This window comes from Terrapene carolina, unplaced genomic scaffold (genome assembly GCF_002925995.2).
Source record: "Terrapene carolina triunguis isolate 2854851 unplaced genomic scaffold, T_m_triunguis-2.0 Scaffold95, whole genome shotgun sequence".
NCBI lineage: Eukaryota > Metazoa > Chordata > Testudines > Emydidae > Terrapene > Terrapene triunguis.
In genome coordinates this window covers 31,388,281-31,413,585 of record NW_020664446.1, presented here as the reverse complement: position 1 = coordinate 31,413,585, position 25,305 = coordinate 31,388,281, and the positions used below count along the sequence as shown (strand labels likewise).

At 38.8% G+C, this 25,305-nt stretch overlaps 1 protein-coding gene across 2 annotated transcripts in view; it reads right to left on the bottom strand.

Moving 5' to 3' along the window:
- The window catches only part of EXOC6 (exocyst complex component 6), a 185,393-nt gene that overhangs the window by 145,194 nt on the left and 14,894 nt on the right, over nt 1-25,305 (bottom strand). For both annotated transcript variants that reach the window (XM_024192625.3, XM_026650928.2), the window contains exons 2-5: nt 4,141-4,312; nt 2,796-2,843; nt 2,619-2,709; nt 1,536-1,581 (exon numbers count right to left, since the gene is read on the bottom strand). In XM_024192625.3, coding sequence (XP_024048393.1) covers nt 1,536-1,581; nt 2,619-2,709; nt 2,796-2,843; nt 4,141-4,312 — 357 coding nt within the window. The remainder of the gene's footprint in view (nt 1-1,535; nt 1,582-2,618; nt 2,710-2,795; nt 2,844-4,140; nt 4,313-25,305) is intronic.

The following is a 25,305-nucleotide window of genomic DNA, read 5'->3' as shown; positions in this document are numbered from 1 at the left end:
TAAGCAATTTTTCAGTAATAGTGTGCTGTGACACTTTTGTATTTTTATGTCTGATTTTGTAAGCAAATCATTTTAAGTGAGGGGTATGTAAAACAAATCAGACTCCTGAAAGGGATACAGTAGTCTGGAAAGGTTGAGAGCCAGTGCTCTAGACCTCCATGGGATTTCAATACAGCTCTGAGGATACTGATGCTATTAGAGGACCTCCCCCTTCGGCATTCCTTCTAGTGGGATGATGATGACATGTCCTAACCCCTACTCTGTTGGGCTGATACCTCTGTAATGCCACAGTTCTTGACTTGCAGTTTCCCATGTAACATTTCCTCTCCTGCAAATTTTTCTACAGGAGGTGACATAGCCCTAAATCTTTAGAGGACTGAAGGTTATTTTTAGCTTTAAAGAGTACTGATGAATACTCAATAATAGTAAAAAAAAAAACAATCAACCCCAAAGAACCAATGGGAGTCAAACTACAAAAATAATAGATTACCTGAAATCAAAATGCTGCTAAAAAACTAACTGCCATTGTAGCTCACTCATGTGATCCCTCCATGATTCCACTCAGTAATTTAACACCCCTGCCAATTATAAAGCCAGAGTGTTACTTCCTTGCACTGTTGCACAGGACAGGAAGAGGACATGACCACTTTAACTAGTGTGCTGTATCACCACTTGCAGCATGCAGGAAGCAGCAGGCTCCGCAGAACAGCTATTCTAGCAAGCAGAAAGTGATAGCTGTATGTTACGGAGTAGGAGCATATGCTACAATGAGTATAGGTCCAGAGAGTTTACTTCCTCTTCTCAGAACAGTGGGTAGGAGACTGTGACTCAAGGAGTCAGTCTCCCTCTTAGGCTGCTCCAAAGATACTGCAACAACATGCTGCCCCTTACTCTGAGAAGATTGCAAACCAGTGATCTAGCCCATAGGTAGTAAACAGCAAACACTAATCCAGCTCTGATGTCTAGAGAATGTCTTTTAGAGCTCACATTTTTGTGCATATAGTAAAGAGAAAATCTTTACACATTGCACTAATTCTTTCAAATAAATAAGAGACTAACAAAATTTCTGCCACTAAAGGAAGATATATGGGAAACTGAATTATACATTTTCATGTACTGTGATAAATTACCAGGGTATTAATGAACCAAAATGGGACCATTATTTTACCATTTCTACTGAACTCCCTAAGGATCACTTTTATTCTTGGTCCTTAAATTGTTTTAGAGTATTAATAAAAGTTTATACTTCATGTCCTAAAATATATTTCCATTGCATTCATGCTTGTTTAAGTAAAAATTGTTTTCTCAAGTTTCTTAATTAAGATCCTAGAATTGTTTTATTTTTCATGTAGCGTCTGTTAATTTGCAATGGCATACTTGAAACAAAGGCAAGGAATGATGAAAAGACCTGACTATGATTCACTATGTCTTGACCTTACTAGTCTTTATCAGTCTGTTAATAATTGTAAAAGACAAGTAGATGAACCCATTCATTAAAAAAGTTACACTTCAGTTATAGAAAGAAATTCACTCACCTTTTTACATTCATCTGCTCTTTTAGTTTGCTGTACATTTCCAGTACTATATAAAACAAAAATATTAATCCATTTAGATCTTATTGCAAATTAAATACTCTAGTTAATAAGAAAAAGAATATATACTTTAAAATGAAAAGTATATACTGTATATTATTTTAGTCTTAGTTTCACTTACACACTTTTCTCAATAACATATTACAATATGAAGACCAACAAGAAGTAGCAAAAAATAAGGTTCTAGATTGCAGATTAAGAGAAAAAAAGTAAACTATTAAAGAGAAGTTAAATAGTAAAGAATTTAAAATGAAACAGTAGTTTCAAACATTTCTCAATGTAAACACACCAACTTTTGTTTAAATATCTGTCAACCAGTTATGTTCATAACATACCATAAAAAACCTGGGGAATGTCATAAGTATTATCAGTTAATAGGAACAGTTCATAGAAAGGCAACAGTACCATCTACTGTCATTATCCTAAGTCACAACAGAAAGATTACGTAGTACAAAGAAAAAGATTCAAACCTATCTGCCAACGTCATAAACAGAAGTCAGTCTTTACAAATGTACACTATGAAATACAATGTTCTCTAACTATATACGAAACAATGTCTCAAGATGGTGCTGTTCTATAACATACTATTGTAATACTGCACAATGTTGAAAGATGCTACTATAAATAACATTCACAAACTTTTTAATGTTTTCCCTTAAATTTTTAACCACAGGAAAATAAATATTAAACAACAACTTCAAAGGTTTAAATGAAAACATATTTATTGTATGATAAAAATAGACATGCTTAATTTTTTCGTACAATCTATGTCTTCTTGTTGTTAGCTTGCTAACAAAGCTGTATGTTTACCCTATTACAATTATTATAGAATAAATATACCATAATGAGATCTAAATTTGGACACATTTGTAAGATCCTAGTAACTCTTCTGCTAAATTTCATGTTACAGAACATTGAAATATGAGGGAAAAAAATAATACTTCTGTTGCATTTTGGATACAATGACTTATCTTATTAGCTATTGTATTTAGCCAAATGTCACTATTGCACATATTTGTAACTCACCTGGAAGACACAACTGCAGTTTTTCCACTACTGTTGTAATATTCCGCTGCTGAATTCTACATCGGATGATTTCCTCTGTTTGGGCTATCACCTTAGATATTTTGTAAAAAATTACAATTAAATTATGCAAACAAATTTAATTTGCTGCAAATATTCAATTAAAAACCATTTTCTCACCTCTTTCCCAGCATCTTGAAGCCTTCGGTTGGTATCAGTAACTTGGACCTTAAAAATAATTTCACCTTTGTTAGACAAATATGCATATATTGCCCTGATGTAACTGCTCACCCTTGTAATTAGATCATGCTTCATGAGAAATTTAGAACAAAGAAATGCAAATTCAAATTAACTCTACAGCTTGAACTTGAACTTTTGATTGCAAAGGGCTTTTGTTAACTTCAATTACTTATGACAGTTCTTTCTAACAGATTCTGTGGCAAACTTCTCAAATTTACTTGGGATTTTTGAACTTTACTTGTTTCTGTAGGTCTGTCAAACAATTCAAATCATTGACCCAATTGACCACTGGTCCCTTTTTGATAACCTCAATGAGCTCTATGTGCCATTCATTGTCTGTAAGAAATGGTGATTGCATTTTATGGTAATTAAACATTCATACTTTGCTGAATGCAAACACTGGGTGGTTGATTAACATCAAACGTGGAAATCTCCAAACCACAGCAACATTTTAATGCTGCAGGTGCAGGCAAAGCTCGACCTCAGATTTTTCCCACATATTAAGTGACTCATTAGGTCATCATAATAAGGAAGCACATTCTAGTTTATTAAAAATCTCATTAATTTCCAAACAAAGATGCTCAATGACCTCATTGACGCTGTATTTGGTCTCTTGTTATCTGAATATCCTTTATATAATGCTCTTCTAATCATAACCTCTGGTGAACTACGCTCATTCTGTCTGGTGTGCATATTTTGCTTTCCAAAGTGTAAAGAGAGCTAAAAGGGACAGGTCTCACAATTCATTATTCTGCATTCTGACTTCTGAGTAAACCTTAGTCCTCAATTCTAATGAATACCACAACACCACCTACTCTTTTGGGGAGCACAAGAACACTTTTTTAAAAATGTGCAACTGCAAGAGGAGGCTTTCCAAAAGAATCAAGATTTCTAACAATATTTTTTCTGAATCTGAAATTAAGAGATCTTATACATAATTTGGTAATCAAACTGAGAAAAACACAAGACCTATTATAAGAAATATTGCTTTTATCAATACTTTGCCTTTTAAAAGTCTTCCAGAATTACTTAATAAATTTATTTTTGGCAATGTTTTTTAAAAAAATTATAAATGAAGAAATCAGAAAATGAGACCTAAAAATATGAACATGGCAAATTTATTATTACAGTAAACAAGACATTTCTGAACAGCTATACAATATCTGAAAATTTAATTGTAAACATCAAGATGTGTATGTACACCATGAAAGTCTTATCCCTTAAAGAAGAAACATTCCATCTAGTATTAATCAATATACACAAGTTTAAATAAGTAGTTTCTTACCTTTAATTTTCCTGCATCAGCCCTTACTTTAAGAAGTTCTGTAATAGCATCCACAAAGCCCTGATGGTGAAAATTACACATCTTTTCTATCTCTCTGTCATGGTTACGTATGCAAGCATCTAGTTTTTCCATAAATCTTTGGTGTGCATTTGGCTGGTCATCATATACAGACCTGTTAAATACAAATTACAAAACAGAACTTTCTTTTTTCTGAATAGTTTAGTATAACAGGTAGGGACCATTACTGAAATCTTAAGGTTTTCATCTTTTAAATTCAAACTTGATATCACAATGACATAATTTGTGATCCACACCGCTGATATTATTAAACAAAAGACATAATTCAAAACCGAGCTCTGAACCTGACCCTTATGGCATTAATCCCGGTGCTTACCCAGTTATATCATGGTTGACCTCAGCCTCACTGGTCGGTTACTTATGCCCTTATGCTCAAATATGAGTACAAAAGACTCAGCTTCTCTAACCACTTCAAATAGCATGGATCACTTTTTCATCAAATTCCACTGTTTGTTAAATATAAAGAAGTGCAAATATACATATTTATTTTTCTAGTATGTCTAACAACAGATTTGCCCAATTAAATACATTTTGCATGACTCTAGCCAAACACAGTTAAGAAATATCCTGAAGCATTCAGCCCCCTAGTGGACTACAATCAACAGTAACTAATAAAATGAGATGTTTTTTCTCATAAAAAGATTTATATACAGTTCCAAGAGTGCAATAGGGCCAATATTTTAAAACACAGATGCATAAAGTTTCCACCTAAATCTATGCATAGACACACAAAAGTGGTCTGATGTTCAGAAGTGGTGAGCCACCATCACTCCTATTGACGTCAGCCCTTTTGATAATCAGGCTGTTTTTATTTAGGATGCTAACTCTGGATTTAGTTGCCTAATTTTAGGCATCCGGTTTGAAAACGTTGGCCTTGGGACTTCACAGACAAGTAAGGAGTCTGTGTTCTTCTTCCTGAGCTGCTTATAATCCTACTGATGACATACAATTGAGGACTAAGAAGCAGATACAATAAAAGGCAAAGTTGAAAATGTGATTTGTTAATTCCACCTGTTTTAATAAAATTTGGTTTTGGAGTTTTCTGGGTTTTTTTTGCAAGGGTGGGGGTTGGTGGGTTGGTTTGTTAATTCTTTGAAGGTAGAACTAGGATTTATAGGCCTCATGGAAGAATTGAACGTGTAGCTTGTTGAACTTGCTTAGGGGAATAGTAGTCACATGAAGAAGGCATAGATATCAGAATGGGCAAGGAAAGGATATAGTGGGTGGTTAATCTTTAAGCTTCAACAGAAGGTTCAAAGAGGAGTGAGAGGTATGGGCAGCTAAACAGCAGAGAAAAGGACAGAGTCCTTAAATCTGATCAGTGAGGGAAAGGCAATCAAAGGATTAGAACAGTGACTTGACATGGTCACAGTGGCGGGCAAGACAGATGACTGTTGGAATGGCAACACAGACAACGCAAGAGTCAAGGAAGCCAGTAAGAAAGTTTTAGTATTGCCAACCCCAAGTGATCAAAAATCATCAGTCAAACTCCCAAAAGTATGGAATTGGTTTAAAAATCATGAGATTTTTTTAAAACTGAATTATTTTAATTTGCCTTCTAGTTTTTGGCCTTTTCACGTTTTCAGGCTTTTCTTCACAACCAGAAGGGCTAGAAACTTACTATTTCCCTCCCAAAAGGAAAGCCGAGATTCTCATGTAATTATAGGTGCTGGAACTAGGGGTTTTGGGGTTGCTGCTGCATCCCCTGGCTTGAAGTGGTTTCCATTATATACAGGGTTGCAGTCTGGTTCAGTGGCTCTCAGCACCCACACTATAAAAATTGTTCCAGCACCACTGCATGTAATCACCTGACCTGGGCTTTAAGAAAAAACATTGAGATACTGTAACTTGGACAGAGTTTTTGGCTGTGTATTGAGACAGATCATACATCTGGATTTTGAGTACTTTATTCACAAAACTAAAAATATTTTCCATTTTGCTGACACCTATAGGCGAACAGTCATAACACAAAAGAGAGCCTGGGACAGGTCATCTTCCATGGAAACCTCAACTTTCATCTCCCCCATTGTAGTTGTTTATTGCACTGTTCCTCAAATATTAGGAAAAATAAAATAAAACCAAAATATTGGAAAAGGCTAAAATAAGCAAAGATATAGTTGTGATGGAAATCATCCCTGCATTCACACCCTACAAACTACTGTAATAATCTTTGTACAAAATATGCCTTGTGAGGTATCATTTGAAAACTAATAACTCACTGGTCGATAATATCATGATGAAACATGTGTAGTAACATAATATGTAAATTTATAAATGTGAGCTGAAATTATAACTGAGGTGTGTTTATCAGACAAGTCTGGGGAGTGGGCAAACCCATTTCTCAAAGACATAGGACAAGCTGATGCCTCTAGCCAGATGTCATCAAAGCTGATGGGCCATCACCTATCAAGTGGACATTCTTTGGCAAGGAAGGGGAGCAAGAACAAACAGATCAGCATCTTAGCAAACAACAGCATGAAACCTCTTTCAACACAAAACTCCATAACTCCAACCTCATAGTGGGAATGAACTTCATCCAGGAGTAATCCTCAGGAAAATGCAATAAAAGGGTGACTGAACTATAAAAGTGAGGGGCAGAAACACCTCCAAGGGATCTCTCCCTATAGCGCTCTCTCTCCTTTTCACCTAAGACAACAAAAGAAAACATTGGATTTTGGCAGCAGATCCTGGCTGAGTGTTTGGTCAGCAATGTTTCTGGAAACATGTGGTAATGGACTTCACCTTGAACCAAGTCTAGTTCGTTAAGTTTAGTCCTTATATCTCTTATAACCATTTCCAACTTTAATGCCTTATACTTGTACTCATTTAAAACCTATCTTCTTGTAGTTAAATATACTAGTTTTATTCTTTAATTAAAACTAATCCAACATTGTGAATTGTTTGGGTAGCTTCATTTTAGGTAACAGGCTGTTGAATATTGATCCCCTTAAAGGGGCAACGGACCTAATATATCTTGACTGTCCAGGAGAGGGCTGGACAGCACAGGACACACATTGGGGGGGGGCAGCGGGAGGGACCAGGATTAGGAGTGTGTTGGGATCACTCTGCAAGTGCTAATCAAGGCTGGTGGAAGCCAGAGTGTGAATGATGTGTGGCTAGCAGGATGCAGCTATACACAGACATTCAGGGTGTTACCTGCATGCTGGAAGGCTGTTTGTGAGCGGCCCAGGTGGGAGTTACAGCAGCAAAGCATTGTGCGACACCTAAGTGCGCAGGGCAGGGGTCACATAGCTCCTCACTGGTCTGGATTGCACCCCAGAATGTCATAATTGTACAGGACACTAGCGTGCAAACATTCCTGATACTTTAGTTTTACTTTTCTGCATGTATTTTTATAAATAACAAGCTTTTGTTCTCTCTTACAAAATGAACTTTCAATACAGACATCCCCTTAAGAGAGTCTTCCTATATGATAGCATATGATTTCTTATTTCTGTAACTTACTATAAAAACTTAGCTTTAAAATTTTCAGAAAAGGGTATTTGCTATGAGTGAATTTCACTCCAAGGCAAGCTTCCCCCCCTCCTCATTCTTTGGCAAAGAGATTTAGCTTTATTCCTTTTTTAAAAAGTTGCTGAGATCTTGAGTCCACAGAGGGAAAACTGGGAAGCACAGAAAATATTGAGGGACCTACTGAGACATTTAAGTGGAGATTCATATTGCTTTCTTAAGGTAGAGTCCATTTATTTGTCCCCAGAGTACAAGGGGGAAGTGTTAGCCTCTAGCAAAGTGGAGGATTTCTCCCCTCCCTCCCACCTCCCCAAAGACCTACTACTGCTGGATTAATCTTTGAAGAAGACCAACAGTTTTCCACTGTGTCTGGAAGGCTGTAGATTTAGTCTGAGGTTCAAGAATTGGGGAATGTAGAGTCTGGAGCCCTCTAAGTTTTTGTAACCATCTTGGCCAAGTTCTTGGGGAGGGGAAGAGTCCTATCCTTCCAAGTCTCTACAGGGAAGTATGACTTCCCATCCTTCTTCTATCTATACTCTCTGGGAAGCTTGAGGGTTTACTAGAGTCATGGAAACTTACTTGCTGAATAAAGCTAGAATTGAAATGTCTGACAAGGCCTGGCACTTCTGAGGAGAAAAGGGACAGAAAAGAGATGGCAGCTTCCCCTTCCTTTGATAGGGAGAGCCTTGAACTATTGAGATTTTTTTTCCATTTGATACTGACGTACACTTAGAATGTCCAGCCGGGGAAAGCAGTTAAAGTCAGAGGAGTAAAAGAGGTATTGAGCAGCCCTGCATAAAAGAGGAAGTTATTTTCAAGAGCAAGCAGATCTCTGGACTCCCAGATAGTCTGACCCACTAATACATGCAAGAAAGTGATGCAGGGTTTTGAGAATTGTACTCTCTAGCCCCCTACCACATCATGGGCAAATCCTGTAAGCTGCTTGACCTGGAGCAGCAAATGCTGTGGTACTCCAGGGTCCTAGTATGGGACAATCATCTGAGCACTATTCTGTCTCCGCTAGAAGAGGACGGGGTTAACATGCTAGAACCTGGAGAGCAGAAACATAAGGGAAACAACTTTGCAGTGCATTCCTGGAAAGGGAATGAGAATGCTGAGGAGAAAGAAGCCACCAAAACATGGCTTGGAAGATATTGTGGGCACATCACCTGTGCCAGGATATCACTATTGCCAAACTATGAGCAGGTTGTTAAAGGAATTTGGACTTGGTCACACTTGTGGTATTTTCTGCCCATCAAGCAAGCTGAACTACTCTATGAGAAGCTGAAGCCATCTGCTTGGAGCTAAAACAGAAGATGAATTAAAGGTTGCATGTAGAGGCAGTGCTGGAGTAGGGGGGGGGAAATCTCAGAAGCAAGCAATTGGTCACTCTGCTTAGCAAGTTCAACCAGCAGAGAGAAACCTATTGGGCCAGATTGTTCAACGAAGCAGAACAAATTTGTAAGTTTTCCTATAATATATACTACCCAGTCAACTGTAGTATTGCTGGAAGAAGACTATGCCATGTTGGAAGGACAGTGGTGGGAACCTTGCACTGCCAGTTCTACACATAGCATGTGGGCAAAGAAAGAGCTTCCTTTTCCAAAGTTATCTATCTACACTATTCATGAATAGGAAGTTTTATTAAGTGAATTTATCACAATTTAATACTAATAAAAAAGGAGAGCTAAAAAAATAGATGAGACCTAGACGCAGAAAAGGACTTTGAAACATGATGTGACGAAACAAACTCCATACACTGAATTTTTTCTATTCAAATACATAAACGGGGAAATAATTGGGCACTACGACATTGGCAATATATCGAAGATGTTATCAAACAAATAATTCCCGACAAAACAATGATCAACTAGGAAATTCTTGGAAGTACATATCCAGATGCAAGATGATGCAGTGTCCAGTACATAATGAAAAGAACCGGTATTTCTTTTTATTTACGGGTTTTTGTATGGGGCTCACCAGCTTCATACCTAAACACTTCATATACATTAAGGGTTAATACTTCCCTAATTCACAGAGGGTAGGAAAGGATAATCTCACCACACCCACAGGAGGTTGCACAGTATTGTTATTCCCATACTGCAGAAGGAAAACTGAGACATAAAAAGATTACGTGACTTGCCAAAAGTCACACAGTCAGTGGCAGAGTCAGGAAGAAAACCCAAATCTCACGTGTCCCAGTTCAGTCTCTTAACCACAAGACCATCCTATTTGTCTATAGGGACACCTAATATTTACTGTTTTCTATACTGCATCATGCCTTTCCATAGAAGCAGATTAACAAAATGTTGATGTATGTATTATCTAAAACATTATCTGATAGACTATCTTTAAGGTTCAGCAAATAACACAAAAAGTTACATTATAAAATGATCCTAACGTAACCATCACAGCACAGTTTTTATGTCTTACATACGTAAAGAGCTCCATCTTGTGGGAATGATGACAAATTAAACCTTTTCTCCAAACTGTGATGGAAAACATGAAAGGGAACTTCTAAAATCAAGCAAGTTATAATTATATCACAGTGTTTCAAAGAAACTTTAAGAATATCACTAAATATTTAAATTTTTATCTGAATGTTAAATTTATAACAGCTTTCCTTTTCTCTTTTTATTTTTTTTAAATCAATCAAGTCTCTTTTATTTAGTGGGAGACTCATTACTCCCACTTCATTATTATCTGTATTATTTCCCAGGCTCCATTTCCCATAGAGCACATTATCGGATCTATACGATTTGGGAGGGACTCCTGAATAATGTGATACTGCTTCTCTCCTCTGTCTCCCTCAAACGCTCTTACTCTCTTTTCCTCACATTTTATACTGCCCCCAAATTTTCAACTCTGATTGTGCCTTATGTTTTTGCTGAAAATGTGTATCATAGAAGTTGTTGAGGTTTTCACAGCTGGAAGGTATTGGAGTTGCTTGGGAGCCTGGGAGCAGTTGAGGCTTTTGGTACTGGGGAAAAGATGTATGTGTTTGGGAAGGGGGGAAATGACTTCATTGCGGGGGGGACACAGGAGAGGGAGAAGAAGAAGATGGGAAATTTGAAATTTGAATTCCTCATTCTCCATGGCAACCTTGACAGCAACCTCCTGCACCAAAATCTGCCTGTTCATTGAATAACACTAGAGATGTATATTACCTTAAATTTTCTGCCAAAATAATCAGCTGTAACATAGTTAACAAAGCTGACATTTAAAACATCCTTAGTAGGTTTCAGTGTCAATACCCTTTTGAGATTAATGTGGGCAGCTCATCTCCGTCAGAACTATTGTTTCAAAGCTGTCTACAAGCTCGTACAGACTTACTGTGTAGTCATCACTCTAATCACGGATATCTTTTGGAAATACAAGGGCTAACTGCTTACTTTGTAAATGATAGCTTAGGTTCTGGAGCACAACTATGTGCCAACTCTCACTTTTCTACCAGCTACTTTCTTTTTATCTTTAGCATCAGGGCTTTGACCTCAAGAACAGAAGCCTAATAGTTCTGTTCAGTTTCACACATGAACTCAACAGGGAGAAAAGCTTCAAGGATTTGTAGAAAGACATCAATTTTTTGGTAGTTCAACTGTCAAACCCTCTTGAGAGAGGCACTCTTTTTCCTTGGACAGCCCTACACATCTACATTAGAGCCCTGAAGATCCCACCACCATTTTCTAATCTTTATTCCCCCACATCCTGGACAATCTGTACCCCAGCCACTGAAGATAATTAAAGAGAATATTGCCTTAATTATATAGAGAGGGCCATTTGATCTACAATTCAAGGATTCCCTCCTCACGCACTCAATGCACCAACTCCACTGAATTTCCAGCCTCTAACATCTCAAGGAGCAAACAACATTATTTTAGAAGGCCTTTTTAGCATTTAACATTATATGGTCCTCATGGACTTCCATTATAACTTTAATTCTGCCGGAAAATGCAGAGGACTGAGCATCAGGAGACATGGGTCAGGTATGCTGTGTAACTGGGGAAGTAACAACTTCTTTGTGCCTAAGGGTACATCTACACTTACCGGAGGGTCCGGCGGCAGGCAATCGATTTTCTGGGATCGACTTATCGCGTCTAGTGAAGACGCGATAAAATCGATCCCTGATCGCTCTGCCGTCGACTCCGGAAATCCACCGCGGCAAGAGGCGGCAGCGGAGTCGACGGCAGCGCGGCAGCGGTCGACTTTCCCCCGTCCTCACAGCCAGGTAAGTCGACCTAAAATACGCAACTTCAGCTACGGTATTCACGTAGCTGAAGTTGCGTATCTGAGGTCGGACCCCCGCTGTAGTGTAGACCTAGCCTCAGTCTCCTCATCTGTAATGTGGGAATATAGGACTTACTCAGACTTTTATAAAAAATGCTTTAATATCCTCAGATGAGAGGTGTTATAGACATGCAAAGTGTTATTACAGGGACTTCAAGAGAGATTAGGCAGAAACTTGATTTATTGTATTTTGTGGGTTGTGCACAACTGTAGATTTTGTGCTTAAGGAGTATATGGACTCTTCCCAGGTAGTGACCATAGGCGCACTGACAAGCCTCTTCAAAAGAAACAGAGGAGGCCAGGAGAAGCCATATCGTACCCTGCACTGGCCAACATTGATGTGAAAGGAAGACTTTACACTGAACATTACTTAAGGTTGTTGAAGCTGCTGCCCTCAAGGAGCTCCCACTGCAGAGATGTACCTCTTCACCCTCCTCCCAACAATGTATGTTCTCTTGTAATGCCACAACTGAGCCCTGAATGTCAAGGTATGGTATCATTATCACATTTCAGAGACTTTTGGTCTTATTTATTTAACATATAAATCCTGAAAACAGCTATAATAGCACAAGGAATTTGTTTTTATTTAAAATACTAAGATTACATGAAGGGGCTTAAGAGACTAGAAACTATAAGTTAAAGTGAGAATGTTAATATAAGGAATTTTTTTAAGTAATAAGTGAACAGACCAAGGATATTTTCAAAGAAAAGTTTCTCAGTTTATAGGGTCAGACTTCATTTTTAACACTACCTTTGAAAATGTTTCATAAGTCATTATAGCAAAAGCCATACTGATTTCTATCTCATGCCCATGGATATTTACTGGGTGCAAAAGTTTTATGCTGCTATGTAGCATGCCAGTTTGTGAATCATTCACAGGTAAAAACAGAAAAGCTAGAAATATTTAAATTCTTTATTTAGCGAGAAAAATAATAAATTTTGCCCCAAAATAAAGATCAGTCAAGCAAATATTTTAAAACCAATAAAATCCCTAGACACATAAATGTACAGTCATAATAAAGTGCAAAGTTCATTTAATAAATTAATTAATTCTAAGGCCAGAAGGGACCATCGTTATTGTTTAGTCTGATCTCCTGTATAACACGGGCCATAGAACTTCTCCAAACAATTCCTAGAGAATATCTTTTAGAAAAACATCCAATCTTGATTTAAAAATTGTCAGTGATGGAGAATCCACCACAGCTCTGGGTAAGTTGTTCTAATGGTTAATTACTCTCACTGTTAAAAATTTACATCTTATATCCGGCCTGCATTTGTGTAGCTTCTACTTCTAGCCACTGGATCGTGTTATACCTTTCTCTGCTAGACTAAAGAATCGATTATTAAATATTTGTTCCCCACTTAGATACTTACAGACTGTAATTAAGTCACCCCTTAATCTTCTCTCTGTTAAGATAAATAGATTGAGTTCCTTGAGTCTAACACTATAAGGCACGTTTTCTAATCCTTTAATCATTCTCGTGGCTCTTCTCTGAACCCTCTTCAATTTATCAACACCCTTCTTGAATTGTGGAAACCAGAACTGGACACAGTATTCCAGCAGCCGTTGCACCAGTGCCAAATACAGAGGTAAAATAACTTCCTACTCAAGGGTCCCCTCTTTATGCATCCAACAATTGCATGAGCACTCATGGCCACAGCATCACACTGGGAGCTCACGTTCAGCTAATTATCCAACTCAAACCCCTGCTGCCCCCCCACCCCCTGAGCTTATTTAAAGTCACAACTTCCCAGGACAGAGTCCCCCTGTAAGTATGGCCTACATTCTTTACTCCTAGATGTATACATTTGCATTTAGTCATATTAAAACACATACTGTTTGCTTACACCCAGCTTACCAAGTGGTCCAGATCATGCTACCAGTGACCTGTCCTGTTAATTATTTACCACTCCCACAATTTTTTGTGCCATCTGCAAAATTTATCAGTGATGATTTTATGTTTTCTTCCAGGTTATTAATAAAAATGTTAAATAACATAGGACCAAGAACCAATCTCTGTGGGATCCCATTAGAAACACACCCATTCAATGATGATTCCCCATTTACAATTATATTTTGAGACATCAGCTAGCCAGCTTTTATCCATATAATGTGATCCTTGTTAATTTTATATCTTTCAAGTTTTTTAATCAAAATGTCATGCATTACCAAGTCAAATGCCTTACAAAAGTCCAAATATATTATATCAACACTATTACCTTTATCAACCAAACTTGTAATCTCATCAAAAAAAGATATTACAGTAGTTTGATAGAATCTATTTCCCACAAACTTATGTTGATTGGCATTAATTATATTACCCTCCTTTAATTCTTTATTAATCGAGTCCAGTATCAGCTGTTCCATTATCTTGCCCAGGATCAATGTCAGATCGATAGGCTTATAATTACCCGGGTCAATTTGTTTAGCCTTTTAAAATACTGGCACAACATTAGCTTTCTTCCAGTCTTCTGGAACTTCTCCATGTTCCAAGACTTATTGAAAATCAACATTAATGGTCTGTTGAAACAGTGCAACACAGAAAAGCACCTTCCTTTGCAATTAATACTTCATTACAGTTAATTATGTATGCAAGTAAAAGCAGAGTTATCTTTACTTATTCTTCCCCTATCCTATAAGAGACTCCATTATTTCCATAATATTTCAGATCTTTTATTTTAAAAGTATACTTTAACATCAAAGAAGGATTTTAATTTCTTAACCCTGCCATAAATTCTACATACATAGAAATGTTATATAAAGTGAATATATTCTACTCAGAAAAATATATTTTGTCTGTCTCAACACACTTCTCATGACTACAATATTTTTCTGTCAGTATATGCCTGGACTACCCAGATACCCAAAGATTTTCAAGTGTGCTCCATTTATATCCCAACCATTAGCATAATAAACCATGATATATATATCTGTTCTATACTTCACTACTCTAAGTCCTCAATACTCATTATTGCTCAGATGTAGACTCTCTTCAACAATTTCAGGTGAGACCATTAAGTTACTGACATTAAAAATGTAGGTTCTCATCACTCTTACCTTAATTTATTAGGTCAGAACTGAAAGGTTGCAAATTCAGTTGGTACAGACATAGTAAAGGACAGCCTAAACATAGTAAATTACAACTGGCTTGTTATGTGTCTAGGCTGAACTACTATGTCTAGGCTGAACTCTGCAATAGCATCCTAATAATATTTCCATAAGCCCACAAGTAAGGCATTTTACAGTCAAAAAGGTTGAGAAATTTTCTGTCCTGGGAGTTTTCAATCTAAAGTTAGCTGTGAAGATAAAACAATCTGACAGACAGGTAGACTGGTGTAGGACAGCTGAATTCAAGAGGAGAGATTAGCAATGAAAACAAAGAAAGGGAATGAGTAAACTAGAAGAACAAAGCTTCCTCGGATATATTTCATTTACCAAGAGTTAATGGCCCAGATTTGTAATTGTATTTAGGTGCCACTGCACTCAGCATTGCAACTCCTACCTGATTTAGGAGACTGTCTCATTTTCAAAAGAGATTTAGGCATAATCAATAGGATTTAGGCTCCTAACTGCCTAAATTCCTTTTGAACACTAGATTTAGACTCCTAAATCAGTTAGGCATTGCAATACTGAGCACAGCAATGCCTAAATATCTTTAAGAAACTGGGTCAACATCCCTACTGTTGTGAAAAATGCTGAGTCTTAGATGACCACAAGTGCACAGGATCTTAGCTTTAAAAATCATCCAAAAGATGATAGCTCCAGTAGCAGTGTCCGTTCACACCATGCTACGACATTAATTTAGTCTTCTCAATGAGAAAAGTGCTACCCAAAGTATCACCAGCGCCGTTTTCTACAGAACATGGGTACTTCCTTTAGCTCTCCTATCAAACTGTAGCCTACTTTACAAATCATGGAATCACAAAATAAATGTTAATACATGATCACAGAACTTTAATTATTCCAGAAATTTAAGTTCAATGGAAACTTTGCCTTTGTACTATTTTACAAACAAGTGTAACAAAGACAAAGATAGATTACTCTGAAAAAGTTATTAGTTAATTTTCACTAGTTTTAAATACTACTTACCTGATGTATATTATCTTATATGGTGTGCAATATTACGAAAAACAGCATTAAGATTTAAGCAGTTTAACTGAACTGTTTCAAAATTTAAAATATATTTTTGCAGTATCAGGAAAACTTAAATTTATCCATAATAAATCAATAAGTAAATAATTTCCTATGGTGGATTTATATCTACTCAACTGAAATGAAAAGTTTGGTTTCTCACTCATCAGAAGTACTTCAGCTAACATTCCGTTATCTCTGAATCATAACTATTCATGTTATTTCTTCTGCTCTTTTAAGCAACTACCTACTCACTTGGTTACACAGCTACAGTAGTAATTATTGTGACAATCATAGTAAAACTCACTGCTTTAATCTCAAAACTGTAAACAATTTAGGCAATGAATGCATGCTTTACACATTCTTGCATATACAGTACTATATCATACACATCTGACATATTGAAAGTTATCTACCACACTTGTATCTGAAATGTTATTTGGATTAATCTAAGAAAATAAAGAATTACTTACTTACCTGTAATAGTTCTCTGAAGATATACATGCCAATGGATTACCATTCTAGAGTTCTGTGGGACCGCACACAGTTCTGGCAGAAACCCTCCCAGATAGATCTGAGCTGTTGCATGCAGAGACGTCATCGCACAGTACTTTGGTACTGTGTGCCGAAGTACTTGGGCAGTCCCTAGTGTTCCAATAGTTAGTTCTTTTCAATTATGAGGCAAAAATACTCCCTTAAAAGCTAATTAAAAAATTATATAAATTAGGAAAGTTACAGATCCTCAGTTTTCTATTGAGGAGGGTGAGTGAATGGTATTCCATGAACATGTAGGTTTTCAGAAAATAATAATTACACCTAATTACCTCTTCTCTAAAGATATACATCTCACAGGATTTCTCACTCTAAAAAGCTTCATGTTTTAATAGAAAAATGTAAGAGACTGCAGGCAGTGAGAGAAACATGGCAAACTGCCTGGACTAGTAAGAGCAATTTAAATATAGTTTATATTTTTTATGTATACTATAAAGGGGTCTTGGCACTTGAAGTCCCCAGGAGGTAATCTGAGAAGCCATCTACCCCATTCCAGGTGTCAAGGGAAGGCAGAAGACAGCTGAAGGAATGACCAAAACAGATGTTGGGTGAGAGGAAGATGGTTCTAGAGAATAGTGTCTGGGAGACGGATGGTACAGGAAAACCCAGCCCACCTTAAGGGGCCTGGAACCAGAAGCCTTGTAAAGTGAATGAGGTTAAGGCTGCCCTCTCCCCCAGCTGGCCCAGATAGGTATTTGGGGTAGTTCGACCCACCTGGAAAGGGTCAATGGAGTGGTCAGAGCGGGGGAGGAGGGGAGCTTGACTCAAAAAGGAAGCTCCAAGCCCAATCAGGGAGAGCTGGCTGAGAGGAGGATTTTGCCAGCACAAAGTCCCAGAAGAAGGACTGTGTAAAAGGGGAGAGTTCTCAGGCCAGGGAGGCCAGGATTTGAACCACACAGCCCCAGGAAGGAAGACTGTGGGGCTCTGACCTAGGGGCAGGCTAAAGGAAGCTAGACTGTGTTTAATAAATTAGAATCCAAGAAAAGGGTAGTAATTTTTTTTTAAGTCTCTTGTGAGTGGATTATTTCCAGGAACATGATGGGAAACTGAGGCAAGGAACTCCAGTGAAATGCCATGCTGCAAGAGGGTGCTGCTAGGAGTCTGCACCCCTCCTACATATTATATAGATTTATACACTTCTCGATGAAGCAGCTGTAAAGAGCTCTCTACTTTTATAGGCCCTTGAACAGGATGTCAGTGAGAAACATCCTAGTTTTGCACAAATGTGGATTATACAGGATTCAGATAAACTATCACTTTTGCAGCTATGAAACAGGGGCTTGTACTTGATTTTTGGCAAGAGGAAAACATAAGACCATCTCCTCAGTTTCAAATCTGGAATTGATTAAGTGGAGTAATGAGCTAATTATGAGTAGTGCTCCGAATCAGTGACAGAGGTCGGTACTGTTTACATTTTCATTTGATGTGATAAATAGTCCATCCATGAAGAAAGAAAGCTGAAATCAAGGAATCTTTTCAGGGTTGGAAATATAACAGGTTGTCGGGTGCTAGCAATATGAGAAGAGATGCAGAGAGATTCTTCAGACTCACTCTAGCAAACAGATCAGGTAGGCCGCCAGTCCAGATGTATAGAAAAATACCTCTCTAATCCAGAGGGAATTAGAGGCAGGGATAGAACTGTCCTGAAGGGGAAAACACTAAGAATAGCCAAACTCAGGGGAAAGCTTAATTTTAGATTTAAATTTCTTCAGTGCTAAAAGTTGTCTGAAAAATGTGGGCGGTATATCATAACCCCAGCTAAAGTAAATTTTCATGCATTTGATACAGACAATTCACAATTTTATGTTATACATATATATATAAAAACAATAATATGCTGTTTTATTGATACTCATATATTATTGTTTTTAACTGAGGTAACAGGCCTCATACAAATTCTTAAAACAAAATATGTCCTATGAGTTTGGGGGAGGTGGGTGGTTCAGTGAGGTTGGGTCTCTCTGGGTATAGATGGCCGAGTTAGAAGTGAAATTCAGTGGGACTGTGGGTCCCTAGCAGTGAGACAGGAGGCTGAGAAGTGCAGTGAGATTCAGTAGCATTGGGGATGCTTCAAGATTCAGTGGTGTTGGGGGGGTCTCTAGAGATAGGCGGTTGGGGTACAGTGACAGTCAGTAGGGTTGGGGGTGGCAGTGAAGTGACAATGGGGTTGGGGATTTAGTGGCAGTGGGATTAAGGGTCTCAGCGGTTGGGGTGCAGTGACAGTCAGAGGGTTTGGGCATATCTCTCTGGGGTTGGGGTGCAGTGACAGTGGGATTGGGGGTCCATGAGGATAGGGGTCTGAGGTGCAGTGACAATCAGAGGAGTTGACTGTGTCTCTGGGATTTGGAGTCTCTATGGGACTCTGGAGATAGAGAATTGAGGGTGCAGTGACAGTTTGTGGAGATGGGGGGTTTCTCTCAGGGGTGGGGTGCAATGGGAATGAGGCTGCAGTGAGCAGGGTTGGGGGTCTCTCTTGGAGGATGGGATGCAGTAACAGTGGGGTTGGGGGGTCCCTCTCTGGGGATGGGAGTGCAGTAATGGTGGCAGTGCCTTGACATCGGGGTTGGGCATCTCTCTCTGGGGATGGAGGTACAGTAGGGGTCTCTCTCTGGGTGTGAGGGTACCATGACAGTGGGGGTGGGGATCTCTCTCTGGGGATGGAGATACAATGACAGTAGGGGTCTCTCACTAGGTGTGGGGGTGCCATGACAGTGGGAGTGAGGATCTCTCTCTCGAGGTGGCATGATAGTGGGGGTGGGGATGTCTGGTGGAGGGGGTGCAGTGATATTCTGTGGGGATTCTCAGTGAGTGCTAGGGCCTGTGTCGGGGTGCTGCCTCTGACCTCCCATCACTTCCCACTCCCTGTTGGCCCAGCTCCGAGCCTATCCCTAACAAGGTGCTGGGCAGACTTGGCTGGCTGGAGCCCTCCAGAGCTGCTGCCTGCCACTCCTCAGATTCCTGCACCTCCCAACCCAGGCTTGGCTTGGCTCCACTCCTCCAGAGACACCAGACCCACTTGTGATGGCAGATGGGCCAATACGTGGCCAGCGCCTGCCCATGGGGGAGCAGCGACCATGGCGTTGTAGGAGGCAGCAACTCAGGTAGTGTTCTGTGCTCCTCATTGACTCTTTGAGCTTTCAGCGTTTTGCTCCTGGGTCTCATCCCCTTCTCCCGCACACTTTAAGCCCTGTTTTCCTTGTTGCTTAAGTTAACGCTGAAAGCCAACTTGAGGAATGGGGTCATTTTGGACCTCCTGAGGGCACATGCGGAGCAGGGAGCAAGCTGTGAAAGCCACGCGCTTTACAGACAGCTTATTTGAAAGAACTGCAAAAAGGTAGATAAGTTTCTTCATCATTGGCACCACAATGATACTGTAGAAGGGACCTTGGTGCCCTTATCTCTTCTCACCACTTGGGCTGAGAGAGAAAGAGAAACAAATGCAGAACCTCAAAGTCAGCTCTCAGCAAGTAAATGAAGGAGGAGCCACTTTTCAAATAAATATTTGTAGTTTTAAAAGGGAATCTGCATGTTATTTTTAAACCAAAACTTCCTTATCTATATTCAAAAATGTTGTTAAAGCAGACAAAGATGTTAATTTTGAAAACTGTTGCACAGCAAGCTGTGAAAAGTATATATATTCAATAAAAGCTTTCACTTAACTTTTCATAATCTTTTACGGCTTGATACACACTATAGGAACACTAGAGGGCATCATTCCACACAAAAAATACCTTATTGCTAATAATAAGAAAGCTACAAGAGGCTGATCACTACAGAGTTAACATTCAGTTAAATATCCCACCTAATCAAATAGAACTACCAACACTTCTCCAGATACTCTAAATGAAGCTATGCAGATTAAAACTCACTTCTCAGCTCATCTGCGCTATTACAAGACAACTGTCATATACTTCATTCACGCATAGTATCACTCATACACATTATCACAGATCACTTTACAGCTGATTACAGTGTAACTACATGTAATATATTTGAGTTACAATATATCAAACAGGCAGTATCTGTGGATGTAGTGGGTACACAATTCTTAAAATTACTAAATTTCAGATACAATGAAAAGTGGGAAGCAAAAGGATTAGGATTTTATTAAAGCAAGAAAAGATTAGAAGTCTTAGGCCAAGGAGAACAGAGGTTATGAGATTTGAAGAGACTCTGAAAATCAGTTAGGCATACAGAGGAAAGAACAGAGAGAGAGACAGTATGTACTGCCCACTATTGTGAAACAAAGGAGGAACAGAAACACATCTCTTAGTTGAGATTATAGCCATTCACAGGACAACTTTATTTCTGTCTCTGCTAAATTCACCTTTGAGTGTTAAGGTCTTACTAAGAAGCCTGTAGCAGGAGTGGAGAGACTCAGGTGTCTAATCATTCTCACAATCTAGAAAGAAGACTGCACACAAAAAGATGTTGATTTAAAAAAGATAAAATCTACAAAGGAAGAAACTCCAGTCTTTCAGCTGAACAAGAACATTCATAGGACAGACTAACTTCCCAACTGAAATTAAATGATCAAGAGCCAGTGGAAAATAATTGCCAAGACAAACGTATTAGAAAAAGTATAAACAAAATTATAAATTCTCCAAAAATAATAATTTATAATAAATCTTTCCAGGGTTCAAAAAAAGTGTTGCAATTTTGTATTCCTTTTAAGATTTATAAATGGGCAATTGGTTTAATTTTTAACAGTATCTCACATTCACAAAGAGAAACACCTTTAGGAGTCTGTGGAATGTTTCATTCTTGGACAGAACTGCTTCCTTCCTAGGGATCTAAGCATTAGTATTTATATGTTCTAACAGCAGCAGAATAGGAGAAGCAAAGGTATACTTTAAGAATTGGTGGACTGTTTAGAAAATTTGGAAGATGCATGATATTTTAACTTTTATGAGTTAGGATAGTGTGTAGAAAGAAAGAAAGAAAGAAAGAAAGAAAGAACTGCACATGGTTGTGCCCATGTACAGAATTGTAATAGTACTCATTGGAACATAGTACTGAGAGGTAAATCTGAGACCTGAATACATCAGAAGTCTAATGGGATGTGCTAGTAGTGTCTACCTATGACCAACAATGGTCAACTTTTGTTTATGACTTTGTTTTTTTAATGTTAATTCATTTTAGGTGGAATTCCTTGATTTCCAGACCCTTCCACTACTGGCCAGTTTGAGGCAGAGTGTTGGCGCTGCTGTGATATCATGAGCAAAGCAGCAGCAGCAGGGAGGAAAGAGAAACTCACAACTGCTAGGAGTCTCCCTGTACAAGCAACAAGATTGATATACCCAATATCCGCCCTAAGATGACAATTTTAGCGGGAGGAACTCTGAGATGCTGGTATTGAGAAACTGGAAAAAGAACTTAGAATACTGGGGGGGGGGATGTGCAAGAAGCTTGGCTAAAGCAGAAGAGGAATTAAAGGAGGGTAATGTGATTAATGCAAATCAACATGGGTCTATGGGAAACAGATCCTGTCAAACTAACTTGATATCTTTTTTGATGAGATTATAAGTTTGGTTGATAAAGATAATAGAGTGGATGTAATATATTTAGACTTCAGTTAGACATTTGACTTGGTACTGCATGACATTTTGTTTAAAAAACTAGATCAATATATAAGTAACATGGCACACATTAAATGGATTGAAAACTAACTGATAGGTCTCAAAATGTAACTGTAAATGTGGAATCATCTTTTAGTGAGTCTGTTTCCAGTGGGGTGCTGCAGTTCTTGGCCCTAAACTATTAAATATCTTTATCAATGACCTGGAAGAAAACATAAAAGCATCACTGACTAAGTCTGCAGATAACACAAAAATTGGGGGAATGGTGAATAATGACAAGGACAGGCTACTGATTCAGAGCAATCTAGATCACTTGGTAAACTGACCACAAGCAAACAATATGGTTTTAATATGGCTAAATGTAAATGTATACATCTGGGAACAAAGAATGTAGGCCATACTTACAGGAGATGGGGGACTCAATCCTGGGAAGCTGTGACTCTGAAAAAGATTTGGGGGTCAAGGGTGGATAACCAGCTGAACATGAGCTCCTAGTGTGACACTGTGGTCAAAAGAGCTAATGGATCTTGGGATGCATGAAGAGGGGAATCTTGAATACAAGTAGAGAGGTTATTTTACCTCTATATATAGCACTGATGCAAATGCTGCTGGAATACTGTGTTCATTTCTGGTGTCCACAATTCAAGGAGGACGTTGATAAATTGGAGAGGGTTCAGAGAAGAACCACAAGAATAATTAAAGGATTAGAAAGGGATAGATAATAAGACGGAAAATATCATGTTGCCTCTATATAAATCCATGGTACGTCCACATCTTGAATACTGCATGCAGATGTGGTCGCCCCATCTCAAAAAAGATATATTGGAACTGAAAAATGTTCAGAAAAGGGCAACAAAAATTATTAAGGGTATGGAATGGCTGCCATATGAGGAGAGATTAAAAAGACTGGGACTTTTTAGATTGGAAAAGAGACGATTAAGGGGGGATATGATAGAGGTCTGTAAAATCATGACTGTGTGGAGAAAGTAAATAAGGAAGTGTTATTTACTCCTTCTCATAACACAAGAACTAGGGGTCACCAAATGAAATTAACAGGCAGCAAATTTAAAACAAACGAAAGGAAGTATTTTTTCCACACAATGCACAATCAATCTGTGGAACTCCTTGCCAGAGGATGTTGTGAAGGCCAAGACTATAATAGGGTTCAAAAAAGAACTAGATAAGTTCATGGAGGATAGGTCCATCAATAGCTATTAACCAGGATGGACAGGGATGGTGTTCCTAGCCTCTGTTTGCCAGAAGCTGGGAATGAGCGACAGGGGATGGATCACTTGATGATTACCTGTTCTGTTCATTTCCTCTGGGGCACTTGGCATTGGACCCTGTTGGAAGACAAGATACTGGGCTAGCTGGACCTTTGGTCTGACCCAGTATGGCCATTCTTATGTAGAAAACATACCTTATAGCGATAGACTCAAGGAGCTCGATCTATTTATCTTAACAAAGAAAAGGTTAAGGGGTTTGATTATAGTCAGTAAGTACTTATATGGGAAACAAATATTTAATAATGGGCTATTCAGTCTAGCAGAGAAAGGTAAACATGATCCAATGGCTGGAAATGGCAGCTAGACATTGTCTGTGTGATATAGGAGGTCAAACTAGATGGTCACAATGACTTAGAATCTATGAACTACCAGTGGGGTCAGTTACACCTTTAGCTGAGCAGCAAGGGGAGCTGACAGAGTAGGACCTTTCCATTAGTAATGCCCTACCTTCCACACCTTTCCCTCTGTTGCAAATTTCAAACCCGCTAGTTGCATTGCCATAGAGGACTTTCGCTTCCTGATTACACAAGATCTATGAAGCAACTCAAAAACTTGCATACACATATTCCTTCTAGTGCACTGACAATCATTTACTTAAGGCCAATCAGTTACATCTATGTAAACACAGTGAAGATAATGGAGATCGCATACATCTGAACACGATGAAGATGATGGGATTGTGCATGTGTAACAAAGGATAAGTTGGACTGTAGAACTTTTATTACTGTAGGGGATGTATGACATGACTTTCACAGAATCAGACACATAGGGCTGAAAGGGACCTCGAGAAATCATCATGTCCAAGACACCAGCCCCCTGCACTGTGGCAGGACCAATTAAACCTAGACCATCCCTGACAGGTATTTGTCCAACCTGTTTTAAAAGCCTCCACCCTTGGAAGCCTATACCAGTGTTTAACTATCCCTACAGTTAGAAAGTTTCTCCAAATATCTAACCTAAATCTCCCTTGCTGCAGATTGAGTCTGTTGTCAGTAGCTGTGTGGTGCTCTGCTCTTGTTCGATGATGATAACAGTCGGCTGCGTGAGTGTTCCCTCTGTGTGCTGCCCCAGTTCTGCGCAGATACCTGACACAGCAAACCCCAAGAGAACCCCCCAAAGACCACAGACTCTAGTAAGGTACGAAGGAACCTGAGCCAGGTTTATTGTCAAACGAAGCACAGTATTAGTTTCCCGTAGACTCTACAAGACATACTACGAATTTGTGCCGCCTGGCAATGGACCGGCTCAGTGGCGGGACTTTCCACTGCCCCCAGGCCAGACAAAAATGTGCACTCCAGGACCTATTTTTATACAGTTACAGGACAGATTACTCATCCCTACTGACGTATTGAGGTACAGCCCCTTGACTCATTAGGGTGCTGTCTCCCCCCTTTGATCATGTTGTTTCAAACAGATCTATCCATCATGCTGTCCTTTTCACCTGTCTTTAAGATACACCTGCTTGTTCCTCGTTATCTCTGTGGAGTGTTCTGATGCCATCTTGGCACAAGTTCCTCTTATTAGCACTTATGTGTGGATGCACCTGCTTCTAGCAACCCTCTTCTCACCAACTTCTGTGAGTGGGGCCTGCCTCTGGCTCACAGCCCAGCTTTTGCTTAGCAATGCCTGAAAGTACTTTGGTTCAGGCCTTAGGCCTCATACTGGGCCTCTGATAAGGGTTTATGTTTCAGGGCCTCATCTTACTACAGAGTCCATTACTTTTTGTCTTACATGGAGATCAAGTGATCACAGTCTTCTTTATCACAGCCCTTAACACATTTGA